This window comes from Podarcis erhardii, assembly GCF_964252035.2.
Source record: "Podarcis erhardii genome assembly, chromosome: 8".
NCBI classification, from domain to species: domain Eukaryota; kingdom Metazoa; phylum Chordata; class Lepidosauria; order Squamata; family Lacertidae; genus Podarcis; species Podarcis erhardii.
In genome coordinates this window covers 20493667-20512824 of record NC_138499.1, presented here as the reverse complement: position 1 = coordinate 20512824, position 19158 = coordinate 20493667, and the positions used below count along the sequence as shown (strand labels likewise).

Genomic DNA, 19158 nt, shown 5'->3' with positions numbered 1-19158 from the left:
ATGGCTCTGAATACCAGTTGTTCAAAGTGGAGAGAGTGCTAGACTGGTGATTGGGAGTGGCTGCCGAGACCTGAAAGACCTACATTGGCTCCCAGTATGATTCCGAGCACACTTCAAAGTGTTGGTGCTGACCTTTAAAGCCCTATATGGCCTCGGCCCTTCTGGCGGTTCCCTCACTGCGAGAAATGAGGTTACAGGGAACCAGGCAGAGGGCCTTCTCGGTGGTGGCTCCCGCCCTATGGAACGCCCTTCCATCAGATGTCAAGGAAATAAACAACTATCTGACTTTTAGAAGACATCTGAACGCAGCCCTGTTTAGGGAAGTTTTTAATGTTTGATGTTTTATTCTGTTTAATATTCCATTGGGAGCCACCCAGAGTAGCTGGGGAAACCCAGCCAGATGGGTGAGTAAATAATAATAATAATAATAATAATAATAATAATAATAATTGTAGCATTCAAGTCCTACCTGGAGGCATCTGGCTGGCCATAACAGGTTTCTGGATTAGAGGAGTCTTTGGCCTGATCCAGCATATTTTTCTTATGCTTGTGGTACATGAGTGTAGCACTGCATTGTTGCATGAGTGCTTGCAACTGATTCCTGTACTCTTTTCACTTCACAACAGTCATTAACTGTTAGCATGAACTGATAACAGCCTGATATGTTTCCCAAAATGTGCACTGTATGGTTCTTTAAAGGAAACATGCTTCCTTTAAAAAACATTGCTTTAAATATATTGTTTAATATGCTTCCTTTAACAACAACCTTTTCACCTCAAACCTTGTTATGAAATCCAATTTCTTTCCCTCCATTCATATAATTGGTTGTTTCCAGGAGTTCTGCAACTGAAGGCAAAGAAGTACAAGTGATGCTTCACACATTAGAAAGAAAATTGGATTTTTTTCTGTTTCTTTTGACTGTCCAATATGACAGAATACCAAAATAATATATAAATAGAATAGTGTCTGTGGCTCTTTAACAGAGCACTTCAAAAAAAGAAAAGAAATGATTTGGAGGCAGGCCCCCTCCTCTTTCTCATTTTCTCTGAAGTGTGGAAATTCAGAGCAGGATTCAGAGCAGGGAGAGAGAGAGAGAGAGAGAGGAGTTGCCACGTATACTTTCCAGGTGTAGATTCATAAAGGAGCATCCATTGCACATACCTGTTTGGGTGCTCCATTAGCAGTCCTAAAAGAGTAGAGTGGTACTTGCTTTGTCTGTCTGCGCATTTGTTGCTTTTTTCCCTTTTCCTTTTTACATAGACATCTCGAGTTAAAACTGTGTCGCCAAAAGAGGTTCTATTGCCTTTCCCGAGAAAAGCAGATCTGTGGATCAATGGACACTTTGTGTATCTTTCTCATTAATAGGCTGTTTGTGATTTGGCAGCTTGGTAGCTTTGAGATGATCAGCCTCTTCCCTTGGAGGGCTTAGGGGAGACTGGAGCGGCAAAGCTTTTGCGGGCAGCGATCTGCAGCATGTTTGCGGAGTGAAGTGTGATGTGCTGGGTTTTCTCTGACTGCCCAAAGTTGGAGCGGAGCTTATGTCGTCAACTCAGATTGGACATGCACAGCTCTGAAGTCTTTGCAAAAAAGCTGAAGGTAAGTCCCACATATCATATTGAATACAGGGACAAGAGGGAGGAATGGACTGGGGTATCTGATAAATATCTGTATGTATTATCAACAAACAACCCTCTATTCTTCTGCAGTGATAGAATTGCCTTCATCTGACTAGGGCTGATCAATGAATGCCAATGGCTGTGGCTACCAGCAGGATAGCATAAAACAGTATGAAAGGGCTTTAACTCTAAATATTTGGACGCAATCCCTTTCCTTGAACCCTCAGCATGACTCTTTGGGGTCGTCTCCTATGAAGAATGTCTTAAGCTGGGAGAGTTCACTCTGTTCAATCTTTACTCCCAATTCAATCCTCTCTCAAGTCACATAAGACTTTAAAAAAGAAAGTAATAGAACTAAGGAACACCAGCTGTGTACATACATATTTTGTTTTGTCCTGCTGTGGTGTCGACTCAAGCAGATTTTTGAAATTGACTATTGTATTGTCTTAAACACAGGAGGGGGGGGGGGAGACCTAGCCTAATTTGTCTCCAGCCTTTGATTCACTTTTGCTGAAAGAGAATAGTCTAACGCATCATGTTACCCCTGTCTTATGGGGCGGTATTTTCAGCAGAGAGAAAAGTCCTTCTTCCACACCTATCAGTGCCTGGTTGTTGTTGTTGTTTTTATACAAATCCCCACCCAATGAAACAGATGAACATACCTGTATCATAGCTCTGTGTGTATATTTGTGTTTGCTGGGGCTGGTGGTCAACAAGCTGTTTGGAACAAAGGACTGTCATGTGTGAAATATCACCACACAAGGGACCTGCATCTTATACTCCATTCACTATGATCAACTTTTCCTAGGGAGACAAGGGGGGAAATGTGCTGACCAGTAGCTGATGGGCAGAAGCAGCCGAGTGAAGATGGAGAACACTACAGACAATGGACAGAATCAAACAGAGTTCTTGCCGATCCGGGAGGTGGCCACCCTTGAATACCAAGTGGTCACCATCTTCTTGGTCCTCCTCATCTGCGGGTTAGGCATCGTAGGCAACATCATGGTGGTGCTCGTGGTACTCAGGACGAAGCATATGAGGACCCCTACAAATTGTTACCTGGTGAGCCTTGCTGTGGCGGACCTCATGGTGCTTGTGGCTGCCGGGCTTCCCAACATCACGGAGAGCATCTATGGATCCTGGGTCTATGGCTACATTGGGTGTCTCTGCATCACTTACCTTCAATATCTTGGCATCAACGCTTCTTCTTGTTCTATAACCGCCTTCACCGTTGAGAGGTACATTGCTATCTGCCACCCAATCAAAGCCCAGTTTCTATGTACATTCTCAAGAGCCAAAAAGATAATTATTTTTGTCTGGGCTTTCACCTCCATCTACTGCATGCTCTGGTTTTTCTTATTAGATCTCAACATGGTAGCCTACAAAGATGCCACTGTAGTGTCCTGCGGGTACAAAGTGCCCAGGAGCTACTATTCTCCAATCTATATGATGGACTTTGGGATATTTTACGTCATGCCAATGATATTAGCAACTGTCCTCTATGGGTTGATTGCCAGGATATTGTTCCTAAATCCCATCTCGGCTGACCCAAAAGAAAACTCCAAGATGTGGAAGAATGATGTGGCTGCCCCAAACAAGACCAAAACAACCAACAAGGGTATCAACAGTGCTGTGGCTTCCAGAAGGCAGGTAGGTAAATGGCCTGCCAATGGCTTTTATTTTTTATTTTTTATTTTTGAAACTGAAGTTGTAGCTGGGGTGGGTGGGTGTTCTGCTGCTTTTGGATGTAATGGAACCGACATGTTTAGGAGCATTGCACCTCTGAATACAAGGGACGCGGGTGGCACTGTGGATTAAACCACAGAGCCTAGGAGTTGCCGATCAGAAGGTTGGCGGTTCGAATCCCCATGACGGTGTGAGATCCCGTTGCTTGGTCCCTGCTCCTGCCAACCTAGCAGTTCGAAAGCACATCAAAGTGCAAATAGATAAATAGGTACCGCTCCAGTGGGAAGGTAAATGGTGTTTCCATGCGCTGCTCTGGTTCACCAGAAGCGGCTTAGTCATGCTGGCCACATGACCCGGAAGCAGTACACCGGCTCCCTCGGCCAGTAAAGCGAGATGAGCACCGCAACCCCAGAGTCGGCCACGACTGGACCTAATGGTCAGGGGCCCCTTTCCTTTACCTTTACCTCTGAATACAAGCAATGGAGCTGTGGCTTCACGTCTTGCTGGAGAGCTTCACAGCTCTCACTGTTAGCATGATGGACTAGATTGACTATGGTCTGATATAATGAGAACATCTTAACTTTTCTATTAAAAGTCCCAATACCTGACCTAGGACATGCAAAGAGCCCTTCATCTGTCTGCAGTTGCAGTCAAAGATGGGCGTGGTGACATCACTGGGTGCTGTTGTCAGGAGCTACACCTGGGTAGGGTTGTTCTTTGTCTTATCACTTCTCTTTGAGCAGAAATGATATATATTGTTGTGTGCTATAAGATCCTAGGAGTTCCAGGTGCATACCCAGGGTTCGTGTTTCCTTTTGGGAGTGAGGCACAGAGGAGACTCCAGTATCTTTATTATATATGGTTTATTACACACATATATAACCAAGAGTGTCTTGCTTCTTTCATAGCTGCAGCCTTGAATTCAAACAGTCCCCAGCCATGGCTCTGACTCTCTTCAGCTTGCTGACTTTTACATGCAACCTTTCACCCCCAGGTTACCTGTAAGACAACTCTGAAACTCTACTTTTAAACTCTGCTTTGCCTTCCAAACTAAACTCTGAGTTGAGGAAGGGGCTCCTCCCATTTGTTGTCTGCCACAAAGTCCTCCCTCTCTGGTTACCCTAATGGTTCATTACCTTCCTTTTGTCTTTCTTAATTGCTCATCTCCCAGGGGATTTCCTGACGCAGGAAACTGGTCTGGCTTAAATTTTAATGCTTGCTATATGCAATGTCTAGCATCCAGTTTTAACATGTCAAGCATTGTTTAAATTCTAACATTTACTGAATCCAGGAATTTAGGGTGTCTAGCACCTACAAACTCATAACAGTATGGTGTGGATTGGCCTCAAAACAGCCATAATGGACTCCTGGATCAGATGTAGCTTCTTACTATGTGCTCAGCCATGAACCCATATTGTTGCTGCAGAATATGGGAAACCCTTAACAAGCCAAGCAAACTTGGTGCCAAAGCACCTCAAGAAATCAAATCCAAAGGGATGGGAGTTCCATTGTTTGTTGTTCAACTGAGATGCCTAAGGAAAACTCACAAATAGGTGATAGAGGTCCCCTAAATTTTCTCCCATGATTTGGTAATCAGGGTGATTGCTTTAGAACATGGAGTTTTTACTTGCTGGCAGTATTATAGCAAATGTAATATTGGGATTTGTAGGATAGGCTCTATCTAGTCCAGTGATGGCCAAACTTGGCCCTCCAGCTGTTTTGGGACTATAACTCCCATCATCCTTAGCTAACAGGACCAGTGGTCAGGAATGATGGGAATTGTAGTCCCAAAACAGCTGGAGGGCCAAGTTAGGCCTTCACTGATCTAATCTAGGGGTCATCATGCCATCATCATAGTTTAACAGTTTTATACAGTGTCCATTATAAACTAGACACTGTACAACAGCAAGTGCAATGCATCCTTGCCAGTATATTCTAATTATGATACAATACTTATGGAAGTGAAAAGAAGCTGGCAAGGAAAATGGTTAGTTTTGCCAAGCATTGGGCGATGGGAAAAAAAAATGCAAAAGAAACATTTGGTGCTTGATCTCAGCAGGCTATAATGAGGCTTCCAGTTATGGTTCCTCTTCTATATTTAGTGTAAAATTAACTAGAGGTTTGTTTGTTTGTTGCCAAATTTATGGCCTAGCTTTGAGGTTCTTCTTGCTGTCTTTTCTATGCACTCATGCACAATCTCATAAGTTACCTTATGAACAGAAGCCACACATTCTCATCACCAGCAGCAACTAACCATTCCTAAATGCTTACAGCTGGAATGTCAATAAGTTGGTACCAGGCACACTTTTTTTAAAAAAGACATTTTAAAGTCAGGGAGCCACCACAGAGAAGACTCTGTCTCCGTTTCTACCACAGGGGAAGATCCAATGTACTTCCGCTGGTGATGGAACAAATAGTAGGCTTTGCTGAGGACATGGACAGGATCACACAGGGAGAAAGGTTCCTTCGTATACCTGAGCCCTAAGTTGTTTGAGGCTTTGGGAGCCAGTGTGGTGTAGTGGTTAAGAGTGGTAGACTCGTAATCTGGTGAACAGGGTTCGCTTCTCTGCTCCTCCACATGCAGCTGCTGGGTGACCTTGGACTAGTCACCCTTCTCTGAAGTCTCTCAGACTCACTCACCTCACAGAGTGTTTGTTGTGGGGAAGGAAGGGAAAGGAGATTGTTAGCCACTTTGAGACTCCTTAGGGTAATGATAAAGTGGGATATCAGATCCAAACTCTTCTTCTTCTCTTCTTCTTCTTTGTAAGTCAAAGGTCAACAGTCAGTGTGGATCCTTCAGGAGCAATGTTATTTGATCCTTGACAGCTATCTCTGTTGGTTCCCTGGCAGCTGCATTTTTGAAAGATCTCAGGGAGGTTTATATTAAGTGGGTTATATATACTTTTAAATAAGGTGGCACCCATTTTGAGGGTGAAAGGACCCACAGGCCGGGGATTTATCTCTGTCCTGGGTGTGGAGCCAAGCACTGCTATTGGTTGGTTGTTCCTGCACCCAGGGCAATGCCCCCAAATTCCTGTCGCCATTGGCTGATTTGGCGGCAGGAGGATGATCTGGCCTGCAATAAGCCAGTTCTCAGTGGAGGCCCGGGACCTGCCCACAAAGCCACCTGCCCGAGATGCTTTTAGGCGTGTCCAATTGATGTGCAGGCGCTAATGTATGGGTCCTTTTGGACCTGGAAGAGGAAGCAATGGGGGTGGAACAGAAGGGATGGAAATGGGCGCAGGGTGGGGAGGGCTTATGTGTGCTCCACTGATGTGCACTTTGATCCAGAATGAAACCGCCATGGGAACGAGGAGCTACTTGTACATAAAAATAAAAGGACAGCTTCATTACAGTAAGTAACTGTGTAAGCAGTTCCCAGAGCAGGGGGCCAGGGGTCATTGTGCCTATGTTATCTTTGTCTAGCAATAGCTATAGCTGGCATAGCAGTCCAAACTGCAAAGGGATTCCGTGCCACTGAGGCTACCTGGGGCTCCAATGACAGAAGTACTCTCAGACTACATGCCTACTATTTCAGGGCATGTGCAACCACCACCATCTGCCCCAACCTGGAAGGTTGTCCTCCCAATTCCCAGCCCCAAGATCCACTTACCCATGGAACCTCCAACTTGTTAGCATCCACTCAATTTATTGGCCTTCATCCAGTTAACCAGTAGAGGATTGTGCTGTAAATGTGTGGCTTTAGGCACTTTCTTGAGACCTAGACCTACTAATTAGGGCTGTTGTAAATATAGCATTGGTTCCTTGGGATGAAATGTGATAGAGAAACAGTTCATCCGTTCGTTCTCTCTCTCTCTTTCTCTCTCCATCCCTAAAATATACTTGCTTATAAACAATATTGGCAGAATAATGTGCTGCAGGTGTGACGAGCTTCTGGGTTCAAGTCCTCCGAGATGCAAGGTGGTCCTGATGCTGACTGCATTTGCAAGACTGGGATTTGTTTTCATTGTATCATCACAATCACTTCATTCCTCCCACATGAATGCCTGAGGTTGCTGCTGCTACTGTTTTACAACAGCAGCAACAACATTCTTTCCATGTGCCCTTTCTTTATTATCAGGCTCCATGCTGACAGAAAGAGAGGTGTTAACAAGGAGCATCCTTTCAATGCAGCCTTTGAAATCAACGGCATCCTTTACAAACGTATACCTTTGTGTTGCTGGAAAGAAGTCCTCACTGAAGCCTCATCACAACACTTATCAATTTCCAACATTCAAATAGATTGTGCCTTTTGTATATCATAAATTGGCTCTTCTTCTAGTCAAATTCTGTAGAGATATGGAATACTTAACTTGGGGTGCTTTGAGATTTAGAATGTTCTTCAGATATGTGAACACAGATCTGATTTTTTTTGGGGGGGGGTGAATGTCAGCATTCACGAGTGCACCTGAGTCATCTCAATTTATTTTTTTAATTAACAAAATTTGCCAGGAACGGGTAGCACTCCCATGTGCTGAATTTCATCATTCACCTTTTAAAGGAGAGGACTGTTATTAACTGTTTTATTATTTGTCTGCCAGTATGCTTTTTATTATTATTATGGATGTTCTGTGATGTGTTTTTAACATTGTACACCACCATGGGATCTTTTGATAGAGAGTGGTATATAAATTGAACAAACAAATAAAATATATATCCAGGGGTGGGTGGCTATCCTTTGTCCAAGACCAGAGCTCTGTGAACCAAGTCTCTAGGGTGCATATTTTCCACTGGTCTGAGAAACTGGAGCTAAGATTAGAGCTGTTGCTTCAGCAATTAAGGGGTCCCAAGCAATTTGGGGGTCTTGCCTGCTAGGTCTGTTAACCCCCTTTTCAGGCAGGCGGCTTGGCGGGTGGGCCCTGGGCCTCCCTGGCAAATGGGCCTATTGCAGGCCGTATCATATTCCTGTCACCAAATGGACCAATGGCAGCAGGAATAAGGGGACGTTCCCCTGGACATGGGACCAACCGCGCCCAGGGGAAGTTTATATGCCTGACAGGTGAGGCCTTTCAGCCTTTTCTCTCGCCGCACCAGTTCTCCCACCCTCCCTCCCTCAGATTAGGGTTTTCATGTACACTTTGACCTTGCTATGGACAATGTCGGTCTCCTAACCTAACTTGGCTAATTGGCGCCACCATTTGGGTTTTTGCCTACCTCATAGCAATTGTCACAACTTTGTAAGGCGGATAGGCATTGGGTAAGCCTAGTCTTGGTTGGAGGGGAGGTTGTAGCCTCCACCTGCCCCTCCACAGGGAAGGGTATACTGCTAAAATCATCCAGCATCCAGGAGGAGTGGCTTCTGCCCAGACGGAGGCTAGGGCCATACCACTCCTCCAACAAGAACTGCTTGGGATTTGATGTAGGCCACAGGGCATTCCCGCCCCCCATTGGCTTCACCCGTAGAAACTCTCCCAGCGAACCAGCAGGAGTGACATGCACAGTTGCTATGCCTATGGCCAAACCTCACATCTGTAACCAATAAAGTTGTGGCCTTATTTGATTCCCAATCCAATATCCTGTGTAGTGTCTAGTGATTTACATCTTGGGGAACAGGGTGGTCACGGGGCCTCGATACACAACACCAACACCAACACCTTGAGTTGGGCATGGTAGCTCATTGGCAGCCAGTGCAGAACTTTCTGGACCAGTGTCCCATGGTCCCATCAGGCTGCTCCATTTACTAACCTAACAACTGTATTCTGCACTAGCTGTAGTCTCCAGATCATCCTCAAGGATTGTTATACAGTGGACTCTCGGGTTGCGAACGTGATCCGTGTGGGAAGCACGTTTGCAACCCGCAGTGCCGCATTTGTGCATGCGCAAAGCATGATTTAGCACTTCTGCACATGCACAAGCACTGAAACCCAGAAGTAACCCGTTCCGGTACTTCCAGGTTTGGCGTGGTGCGCAACCTGAAATCACGCAACCTGAAGTGTCTGTAACCCGAGGTATAACTGTATATCTTTAAGCACAAGGCAAAAACATTGCCTTTTGTTATGTAGTGAAGTTTCACCCTGGGCCAGCAGGGGGATACTGTATATAGTTTTCACTCAGGTCTGTAGATAGTTTTCCCTCAGGTCCGCGTCAGTTATTTTAGGCGGGAACTCTGGGCTGTTGTTGTTACAATGTTGACAGCCGGCTGCCTATAAAAGCAGGCCGGCTGAGCTGTTTGCAGTCAGTTCTATTCCAGCTTACGAAATAAAGAGCTAGTTGGAGAAATCGCTGGTCATCGGCTATGTCAACCCACAACTTAACACTGGCGACGAGGATGCCTCATCACTGCTGCCCGCCATGCGTTCAGAGACGCCATCTGTAGGAAGTGTTCCAGAAGGGGCCACATCGCTAAGGTCTGCCGATCGGCTCCGTCTGACACCCCCCCTTCATCGACTCGCAAGTCCAAGCCTTCACTCCAGTCTGCCAAGGAAAGTTGTTTCGCTCTCACCAACTGCCGCTGCCCGTCTGGAACCACGATTGGCCAAACCGACTCGCCTACGCGACGCAAGCTGAACGTCACGGTGCTCATTGAAGGAGCTCCATGTGACATGGAGATCGACACCGGGTCTGCCCTGTCCATCGTGTCGTGGAGCACCATCAAAAGACTGGTACCCAGAGTGTCCAAAAGGCAACTCGACTCTCACCGCGTACACCTGAGAGACTACCAGGGAAACGACATTCCCGTGGTAGGCGTTGGCCGGTTCCGGATTGCCTTCAAGGATTTTTCGGGCCTGCTCCGGTTGGTGGTGGTCGAAGGTCAGCGGCCAAGCCTCCTAGGGCTAGACTGGTTTGATGCCCTCGGCCTGGAAGTCACTGGCATCAACTGCATCTGTAACGCAGAGACTGAGGGTCTGGTCAAAGACTTTGCCGAGGTTTTTGACGGCACCTTGGGGCAATATACAGGTACGCCCATCTCCTTTAGCCTTGATCCACAAGTCGCCCCCATCAAGCTAAAGCCACGCCGGGTTCCCTTTGCTCTCAAGGCTAAGGTGGACAAACAACTGGACAAACTGATCGCCCAAGGAGTTTTGGAGCCGGTTGACCACGCCAAGTGGGAAACCCCCATCGTCACGCCTGTCAAGCCAGATGGGTCGGTGAGAATCTGCGCTGACTACAAGTGCACGATCAACAAGGCACTTCAGCAGCACGCTTATCCGGTTCCTGTTGTCCAACACCTGCTGCATTCCCTGGGTGAGGGTAAGGTCTTCGCTAAGCTGGACCTTGCCCAAGCCTATCAACAACTGCCAGTCGATGATGCCACTGCTGAAGCCCAGATGATCGTCACTCACCGGGGGGCATTCCGTTGCCGCCGGTTGCAGTTCGGGGTGAGTGTGGCTCCTGGCATCTTCCAAAGCCTTATGGAGCGTCAACTGCAAGGGCTTCCGGGCATGGTACCATATTTTGATGACGTCTTGGTGTCTGCAGACTCACACCAGCAGCTGTTCGAGCGCCTCCGTGCCGTGCTGACCAGGTTCCAAGAGGCCGGGCTCAAGGTAAAGAGGGAGAAGTGCCAGATCGCCGTTCCACAGGTAGAGTTCCTGGGCTATCTTATCGATGCCTCCGGCCTTCACCCGACCACATCCAAGATCCGCGCTATCCAGCAGGCCCCCACCCCAAAGAACAAGACGGAGTTGCAGGCATTCCTGGGGCTGCTGAACTTTTATAACATGTTCCTGCCCCACAAAGCCACAGTGGCTGAGCCTCTTCACCGACTCCTTAGTACAAAGACGCCTTGGGCCTGGGGTCATCGGGAGACGGCGGCCTTCAACGCGGTTAAGGCTCTCCTTTCATCAGACAGTGTGCTGGTACAGTACAGTGAATCCAGGCCGCTGGTCCTTGCCTGCGACGCCTCACCTTTTGGCATCGGTGCTGTCCTTAGTCACCGTTTTCCAGATGGAAGAGAAGCACCACTCGCCTACTTTTCCAGGACACTATCTCCGACGGAACGGAATTACAGCCAGCTCGACAAGGAGGCATTGGCACTTGTGGCTGGAGTGAAGAGGTTCCATGAATACCTCTATGGCAGGACTTTTGACCTCATCACTGACCACAAGCCACTCCTGGGCCTCCTCGCCGGTGATCGTCCAACTCCACCGGTCCTCTCGCCACGCATGCTGCGATGGACTATTTTCCTGGCTGCCTACCACTACCGGCTCATCCATCGCCCGGGGAAATCAATGGGCCATGCCGACGCCCTCAGCCGTTGCCCTCTTCCAGCATTTGTGGAAGACCCGGCTCCAGCTTCATCGCTCCTTCTGATTGAGGATCTTCCGGCAGCGCCTGTATCAGCTGCCACTGTGGCCTCCGCGTCTGCCCAGGATCGCACCATCAGCCGGGTGCTCAACTGGGTGTGGAGGGGGTGGCCACAAGGGCCTTTTGCATCGGAGTTCCAGCCCTTCGCAACCAGACAACATGAACTCTCAGCTCATCGCGGCTGTCTGCTGTGGGGAGACCGCGTCGTGATTCCCCAGGGACTCCGTCAGCGCGTCCTGGAGGCTCTGCACGTTGGCCACCCGGGAATTGTCAAAATGAAGGCGTTGGCTCGGTGTTACGTCTGGTGGCCTAATATGGACGATGCCATCACTCCCTGGGTGTCCGCCTGTCAAGCGTGCCAAGAGTCGAGGCCTGCACCACCGGCAGCTAAGGGACACACCTGGGAGACGCCAAAGACACCCTGGTCGAGGGTGCACATTGATCTGGCTGGCCCCTTTCACGGCCGGACCTTTATGGTAGTGGTGGACGCCTATTCCAAATGGCTGGAGGTCGCCCTGATGCCCTCCACCACTACCGAAGCTGTCATCCGGGTGCTGCGAGGCCTGTTTGCAACGCATGGGTGTCCTGATGTCCTTGTCTCTGACAACGGACCACAGTTCACGTCAGGCACGTTTGAGCGGTATCTTTTGGGACTGGGAATCCGCTATGCCCTAACGGCACCCTTTCATCCATCCAGCAACGGGCAAGCGGAAAGAATGGTGCGCTCGGCAAAAGAGGCACTGGCGCGCCTGGACCGGGGAGACTGGCATGAGCGGGTCGCCGAATACTTGTTCGTGCAACACATCACCCCTCATGCGGCCACAGGGAGGAGTCCTGCTGAACTGCTTATGGGCCGCCGCCTCAGGTCACCGCTCGACCGGCTACACCCGGACTTTGCCGTGGCTGAACCCCCAGGCTGTGCCAACGCGCCACGGTCATTTGTCCCAGGAAACCAGGTCTTTGCCCGGAACTATGTGGGGGACATTCCTTGGGTGCCAGCCACAGTAGTGGGAGTCACTGGACCTCGCTCGTACCAGGTGGCACTCGAAGACGGACGCTTGTGGTGACGGCACATAGACCAGCTTAGGCGCAGGGTTGGGGACTTGGACACTACCGAGGTGCCCCCAACTGCGCTTGCGCCTCCAGAAGAGACACGTACAGATGGCGAGGCCCCACCTACACCTCCCTCGCAAACTGCCAGCGTGGAGCCGAACCAAGCCGCTTCAGAGGGTCTGCCAGACTTACCACAGACTCAGACCACTCCACTTGCGGAGGCTCCACCCACAGCAGCGGATCCAGGGGATTTGGTTCCAACGCCACCTAGGGTCGCACCACAGCCTCAGCAAGAACTGTGTGGCCCTCCGGACTTGGCTACCAGTCCCCGGCGGTCTGGCAGAGTTTCCAAGCGCCCAACTTATTTAAAGGACTATGTTGTTGGACATGTATCACTGTTGGTCTAAGTATGGGAAATGTAACCAATATGCTTTTGTGCCTAATTGAACCATTACGCGTAGTGCTGTATATAAGGAAACCATTACGATTGTAACTAACGCCTTATCTCGGTGGGGAGGGGTGTTATGTAGTGAAGTTTCACCCTGGGCCAGCAGGGGGATACTGTATATAGTTTTCACTCAGGTCTGTAGATAGTTTTCCCTCAGGTCCGCGTCAGTTATTTTAGGCGGGAACTCTGGGCTGTTGTTGTTACAATGTTGACAGCCGGCTGCCTATAAAAGCAGGCCGGCTGAGCTGTTTGCAGTCAGTTCTATTCCAGCTTACGAAATAAAGAGCTAGTTGGAGAAATCGCTGGTCATCGGCTATGTCAACCCACAACTTAACACCTTTGGCCTTTTAAACTTGGGGGTGTGTGCTTTTGCAAGTTATGGGAGCAGAGAGGAGGTCAGAACGCTATCTTTGGGCATCAGTAACTGTTTCCCTCTCAAGGCTAATTTTGGATAGGAGGCAATTGTCATCAGGATCACAATGCGGGAGGAAAGCCCTGCCTCCCCAACAGTTGTGGGTAAAAATATAAATTGGCATTTGATATAACATGTCATTTGGCGCTTAGGCTGCAGTACTACAACACATACCTGAGTGTTGGAGTGCTTGAGCTCAGCGGTACTTACACTCCAAACATGCATTGCACTGTAACATTCTGAGATGGATTCAAAGAAATTGTTGTACTAGAAAACATGCAGTGGGACTCCCACACCACACCACACCGCACTGCCGGAGGGTCAAGAGAACACCCCAAAAAGTGTGCAGGGAAATAAGAGGGAAGTTTGATGCATCACACAGGTAGAAGTGCTTGTGCTGACAGAATGATCGCCTTAGTTGCTATGTTGAATTCCACCTGCTGTGTTCTTGTCATGTCCCAGAGAAGAAAGGATGGAATGTATTACCAAAGCAATATTTTGCATATACAAGGTCTAAGGTGCAGATATTTGCATCTCCAGCTAAAGTAGCAGGGGATGGTGGAATCCCAGTCACTATTACTCAGAGCAGATGAAACTGCATTTAGTGAGCGGATGGTCTAATCCAGTGAAAGGTGGCTTCATAGCTTCATATTTTCTTTATTTATAGCTGGGGCAGCAGAATGCCAAACATAGACATCTGGTCCCATGTATGAATCTTAATCTGATTAATAACTACATGTAATTTTTGTTAGGATGTTTTGTTTTGTTTTTCTGTTTTAAACATAGAACAGTGTCCATTGTGTGAGGCATGTGCCGCAGCAGAGATCATTCAGTTTGCAACTGAAAGGTGAATTCTGTCAATGTAAAGTCAATGAACCAAGGGGGTGGGTGGAGTGTTGCTTAGCAACCAGGCAGAACAACCTGAACGAGGGATCAAGTGCTCTGATTGGCTGTGTAGTTCAGAAGGAACTTCATATAAGTCTTGAACTCTGTTCCTTTCTCCTCAAATTATACACTGGTTTTGTTCAGCTTGCTCAGTGAAGTGTTATCAGAACTTAGCTCATGTTAGCAACATGACCTTGATAACATATTGTTCCAGCGGTGGTTTCTGCCTGTATGCAATGGCCAGGCAGTGGTCTGCTTTGACAATGCTGTTCATCAGAACTCAGGGGAAAGGAGGAGCTGTTTTCATATCCTTTGCAAATTTGAGTCCTTCTAACAGGCTGTGAACCTGGAGCCATCCAGGTGTTGCTGGAATTCAACTCCTATCAGCCCCAGCAAGCCAGCAAATAAATGACCAGCGATGATAGGAGTTGGAGTCCAACAACATCTGGAGGGCCACAGGTTCATTGCCCCTGCAATAGGTGATCAGCTTTGACACTAACAAATTTCTTCTAAGTTTGCACAGCAGAATCATAGAGAAGTGTACTTTTTTTCAATAAACAACAACAATCTGTTTCATTAAGGGTAGTGCAAGAAAGGTAAATGCCAATTTTTTCCTGCGCTAGTATTTCATTCGTATCCTTTTCCAGAATTCCCTTTGGGCTACCATGTTTGTGCTGCGCTTATCCAAGCAAGTGTCAAACTCTTCAGTGCAATCGCACTGCTAATGCTGTCTCTGCTGTGGCCCTGAGAATTCTCTCAAACCAGCCAAGCACCTGTGATTTTGTTCCAGTGTATGCTGCAAGCAGATTGTTCAGCCTAACAATAAACTCTCCCCCAAATTGTTCTCCGCTTTTAAAGAACTGAACCGTGTTATCTTACCTTACCCAGCTATAACCCTCCAGGCAGGCTATTTATCGGCTGCTTTTCTATTAAATTTTGAATTTCCACCGTCTTTCTGCTGATAAGTGTTTTTACCTGCTGCAGTGATGATATTTTAAAGATGTGATGGTGCGTTTTAAATTAGGCACTCAATATTATATGGTTTGTAAAATGTTGTTATAAATTGTGCTTTAACGGGTTGGAAGTTGCCTTGAAAGGGTGTTGTTGTTGTCCTCCTCCTCCTCCTCCTCCTCCTCCTCCTCCTCCTCCTCCTCCTTCTTCTTCTTCTTCTTCTTCTTCTTCTTCTTCTTCTTCTTCTTCTTCCAGACTATTATTAGGCCTTCCATTCAGACTACCATCTCCCTTCTATTACTCCACTCCTTTGATCAGGATTTTAAAATATTTTCAACACAGAGAGAGAGAACTGTAGGAATGATCTGCTGAGTCACTCACCTTGACAACTACACAGGGCTTAGTATCCAGGGCGGGGAAGAAAGCACATAGCTAGGTGCAAAACACACCTGGTGAATTTTGAACACTGGGGGGGGGGCGGCGGCGGAGGGCTGTTAGTACTACAGCCCTACTACAAGAGTCGGCAACGTGCGGCCCATGGGCTGGATGCGGCCCACGAAGACTGTTTTACCAGCCCACAAGCCGCCCACGAACCAAGCCGTCCTCTCAGTGAGACGCCTGCAGGCTGTGCTAAAACAGCACAGTGTGGGGACTTGCCAAGCGGTGCCAGAAATTGCATCTGCGCATGTGCAGATACCGGAAATTGCATCTGCGCATGTCCAGACACCAAAAATCACTTCTGTGTAGGTGTGATTTTCAGCATGTGGGCATGCGCAGATGCGATTTCCGGTATCTGCACATGCGCAGACGCGATTTCTAGCATCATGCTGCGCCAGTCCGGCCCACAGACGATCTCCATGGGAGTGATTCAGCCCATGGCCGGTAAACCTTGCCGACCCCTGGTCCACTATTATGCTATGTATTATGTTTTTATTATCATGTTTTGTAAAATATGTTCTTAATGTTGTACACTGCCCTAGAATCTTTGGATAAAGGGTGGTATACCAATCAAACAAACAAACAAACAAACAAACGCTCATGGCTTCTCCCAAAGAATTCTTGAAACTGTAGTTTACCCCTCACAGAGCTACAATTCCCAGCATCCCTAGCAAACTATGATTCCATAATCTATATGCTTTAAATGCATGGTGTGGATGGGGCCGAAGTCACCTTATGCAAGAAACCAGTTGCTTTGGGAGAAGAGCCAGGGTTTTAAATGGCTTGGTTGACAAGGATTGGTCCTTGGGAACAGCTGACTCAGACAGGCTTGTTCTGCAGCCTGGGGGCAACTTTAAAGCACAGAACTTAGTCTACCAGGCGTATTTGGAGGAGGAGAAGGTGGCTAGAAGCAAGCTAGTGGTACCCTAGTTTCAGGTCCTTCCTGGCTTATTACACCTGAGGAGCCATGTGGTTTTAACCACAGCTTCTGGCTTGGTTTCTCAGCATAGAGAGCAGCTCACTGACAGCATAGTTAACAAGCAGAGTCAAGGAAAGTATTAGGGTCAAGCAAGCTTTCATCAGGAGAAGCCTTGTCCAAATGCGGAGAACAAAAAAAGAACAGCTACTTTGGCCAAAGAAATGCAAAATGAGGATGAAAACAAAAATCAACCAACACATTACTAAAAATATTAAGATCTACAGTAGAAAAAAAGAAGAAAAAACAGTAGAAAAAAAGAATAGAAAAAGTAAACACTTTAGAAGCTTGAAATCAGCTAGCGCTGTGGTTGGGACTTTGGGTGACAAGGGAGTAAAAGGTGTGCTAAAGAAGGAAAAAGAGATCACAGAGAAGCTGAATGAATTATTTTCATCTGTCTTCCCAGTGGACAAAGTAGAGCAAATCGCTGCACCTGAACTAACTTTCTTAGGCATGAAGTTCAAAGAAAACAGTGGTGAAAAAAGATGAAGTTCTAGGCCTTACTGACAAATCAAAAACAAACACATCACTGAGTTCAGACTGCATCCACCTAAATGTGAAAATGCTGTCCTTCTGACAAGCATGTGCAACATTTCCCCAAGATCAGCCTCCCTATCAGAGGACTGGAAAGTGGCTAATGTGGTGCCAGTTTTTAAAAAGGGATCCAGGGGGATTTGAAAAATTACAGGTTGGTTAATTTAATGTCTGTTTCAGGAAAAGTTCTATGGTGCATTATTAAAGGTAGAATTAGTAAGCAGATGGAAGAACAAATTGCAATGAAGCAAAACCAGTGTGGCTTCTTCAAGGGCGAGTCCTGTCTAACTACCTTTTAGAGTTCTTTACAAGTGTCAGTAAGCATAAGGATAGGCTGTGATCCAGCAGACACTGTGTACTTCAAAAAAAGCCTTTGATAAACCCCTTCAAGACTCACATGGAATATGGAGAAGATCAGTAACAATTTAAAGGACAAGAAGTGGAAAGTAGGAATAAACAAACAGTTCTTACCTTGAAGGGATGTAAGGTGTGGAGGTCACCCAAGGTTTTGTGCTGAGACATGTGCTTTTCATCTTGGTCATAATTCACCTATAGGTGTGAGAGAGCCAGGTTTGCTGATGACACCAAACTGCTTAGGATGGGAAGAAGAACAACAACAACAACAACAACAGTAACAAGATACAGCTGGAGAGGAGTGATTTTGAGGAGCTCCAAAAAAAATCTCTTGAAACTGGGCAAATGAGCGTTTCTGATCATGAGTGGTGGACTCATGAGTGGAAAACACCCCTCTTCCCCAATTTCACCCTTCTGACATTAGCAGGCAACAAATTGTTATTATTTTCCCAGATTATTATTTTTTTAAATAATTTTTATTAACTGGCCAATCACATCAAATTAAATCACATCGCATAAATTCCAAATTACAAAGCCAAATTTTTTAAATTTTGTTGAGGGAACCCATACTTCAAGATCCAAAGGGGTATTCAGATCCTCTTCTTATTACTGCGTTAATGTCCAAATCAGTCCCAATCAGTCCAGACAAAGTTCACAATTCTATCCAGTCTTATCTTGGTGTTTCCACATCATATCTTGTTCATATAATTTCTCTTTTTCCTTTACAATCTCTTCTGTTAGTCTCCTTAAGCTGATAAGCAAATATAATATTCCTGTGTGGATTTCCCGTTCCTCCAAACTAAATCCAGATGGTTTCCATAAATCTCCTTCGTAGATAACATCGCTCTTTCCATCATAAATTAGGCATTCGTCGCTCTTAAGTCCCACCGAGAAGTTGATTTCTCTCTTTCTCCTCCCAGACCCAAGAGCTCCAGCAATGCCTTCCAAAATGGCGACGGCATTTTTAACTGCGTCATTCCAAAACTCTTAGCTTTCCAGCTTCGTCCTGAAACATTGCTTTGGTTCGAAAGTTTATCTCCACACAGTCTTAAATCCACAGCTTAAGTCCTTAATTTCTGACTCATTAGGGGAGGGGATTCTTGTTTAATCACATTAAAAAAGGAAGGCAGATTTTTTCCCCCTCCCCCCTCAGTCATTTATCATACCGTAACTTGACGTATCTTCTCATATATTATTCTTGTCTTGTTATCAGAGATCTCGTCTGTCAGCAGTCTTTACTCCCCCTTTTTCCTTGAAGCATGTGCAATTTATCTTGTCCAAATTGTTTCTTTTGAAGATCATTGCAACTGGCGGCACGGATCAGGGACGGCGTCCAGGAGTGCTGAAATCCCACAGGAGGGCTTTGTGCCTAGTGCCCCCACCCCCACAAATTCGGGGGTGGTATAGGGCACAGCAGGCAAGGGCTGTCCCCCCCACAATCCTGGGGGGGTTAAGGAGGCTAATTACCCCCATCATAGCCTCCAAATTACCTCGTGTGGGTCGGAGAGATGTTATTGTCAGCCATCTTCCGATGCGCCACCTAGTGGCCCCCCGTTAT

The 19158-nt window shown here is 47.0% G+C and overlaps 1 protein-coding gene across 1 annotated transcript in view; it reads left to right on the top strand.

The window, feature by feature from the left end:
• The first annotated feature begins 939 nt into the window (after positions 1–939).
• Positions 940–19158, top strand: part of TRHR (thyrotropin releasing hormone receptor) — a 38664-nt gene continuing 20445 nt past the window's right edge. The window contains exons 1-2 of the mRNA XM_081874526.1: positions 940–1596; positions 2425–3266. Of these exons, the coding sequence (XP_081730652.1) occupies positions 2460–3266 (807 nt within the window). The 5' untranslated portion in view covers positions 940–1596; positions 2425–2459. The remainder of the gene's footprint in view (positions 1597–2424; positions 3267–19158) is intronic.